This window comes from Penaeus monodon, chromosome 21 (assembly GCF_015228065.2).
Source record: "Penaeus monodon isolate SGIC_2016 chromosome 21, NSTDA_Pmon_1, whole genome shotgun sequence".
Classification (NCBI taxonomy): domain Eukaryota; kingdom Metazoa; phylum Arthropoda; class Malacostraca; order Decapoda; family Penaeidae; genus Penaeus; species Penaeus monodon.
The window spans coordinates 12,480,200-12,481,524 of NC_051406.1; the positions used below are offsets into that span (position 1 = coordinate 12,480,200).

The 1,325-nt window shown below is 39.6% G+C and overlaps 1 protein-coding gene across 1 annotated transcript in view; it reads left to right on the forward strand.

The window, feature by feature from the left end:
* Positions 1-1,323, forward strand: part of LOC119586233 (ETS homologous factor-like) — a 2,238-nt gene extending 915 nt beyond the window's left edge. The window contains exons 3-5 of the mRNA XM_037934936.1: positions 101-268; positions 374-569; positions 699-1,323. Coding sequence (XP_037790864.1) covers positions 101-268; positions 374-569; positions 699-810 — 476 coding nt within the window. The 3' untranslated portion in view covers positions 811-1,323. The remainder of the gene's footprint in view (positions 1-100; positions 269-373; positions 570-698) is intronic.
* Positions 1,324-1,325: the final 2 nt, after the last annotated feature.

The following is a 1,325-nucleotide window of genomic DNA, read 5'->3' on the forward strand; positions in this document are numbered from 1 at the left end:
CATAGTTTTACATGGAGCTATTATATACTTATTCTAATATAATAATTAGAACGCTAGAAATCAGTACATGGACTAATGGATTCCTTAAATACATCAACAGGATCTACAGGTGAGCTTCAGCAGTCTCTGTACCCACCATCCAGTGCAGTGTATTCGTCTCCAGAGCCGCTGCATTCTTCGAGCGACGGCCACGTGCCTGATAATGAACCGCAGCTCTTTACACAGCCTCCCGATGTACTGGAGAAGATCCCTTCGAAAAGAAAACGAGGTAGGCTATGCTTCTAGAACTGAAACACTATTAACATGAACTTACACAAATACACATGATTCAATATTTTATGACGGATTATAATAACAGCTTTTGCTTACTCAGTTCGAGGTCCTAAAAACTGGGAGTTCCTGATCCGGCTACTGGCAGACAAGCGAACGAATCCGTCTTTGATTCGCTGGGAAGATGAGTCTACGGCGACCTTCCGTCTGGTTCAGCCTGAGAAAATCGCGCACATGTGGTCCACACGAACGCCAGATTCTCCTCCTTTAACTTATAACAATTTCGCTAGAGGTCTCAGGTAGGTTATTGTAAATACTGGCGAATCGGATAAACCCTGATTCGTACATAAAATGAACTCCACACATTAATGTATACGAGCCAAACTAAGCTTCGCAACATTATCTAAGTATAATGTCTTCTCTGACAGGTACCATTATAGCAGAGGCGCTTTACAACCAGTGTCAGAAAAACAGCTGGTGTACCGATGTGGGCCCAAGGCTCTCCAGTACCTGATCGACCTGCGAAAGGTTTCTTCCTGAGGTGATGTTTTCAAAGCGGGAATGAGTAACACGAGAAAAGGCAAAATCAAAAGAGACAGTGTGAAATGTGTTATAGAGATTGAAGTGAAGGCAGAGGGAAGGCAAGGCAGAAAGTACTATAGACAATGTACAAAACACAAGAGGAAGTTATTTTTTATAGTTGGTCCCCAGATTTACATGTGTGTTAAGATTATATGTGATTGACATATTATATGCTATATGCCAAAGATTAGTTATGAGAAGTGGTAGCTATATGTAATTTTGATATATCGTATATCGGCATTATTTATAATAAATTATTGACATACTTTGCGCGACATATTTTACCTGTGTGTCAATGTTGCATCCCGAAAAGCCAGTATAACAATTTCAGATTCTTTCATTCTGGCCTCGTGAAATAAGTCTGTATTGTTACTCTCTCTTCAATCAGCACTATTTATTGAACTGCACTATACCTTGCCCTATATTTTTTATATATATATGTTATATTTGAAAACACGAGTTGCTGTTACTCT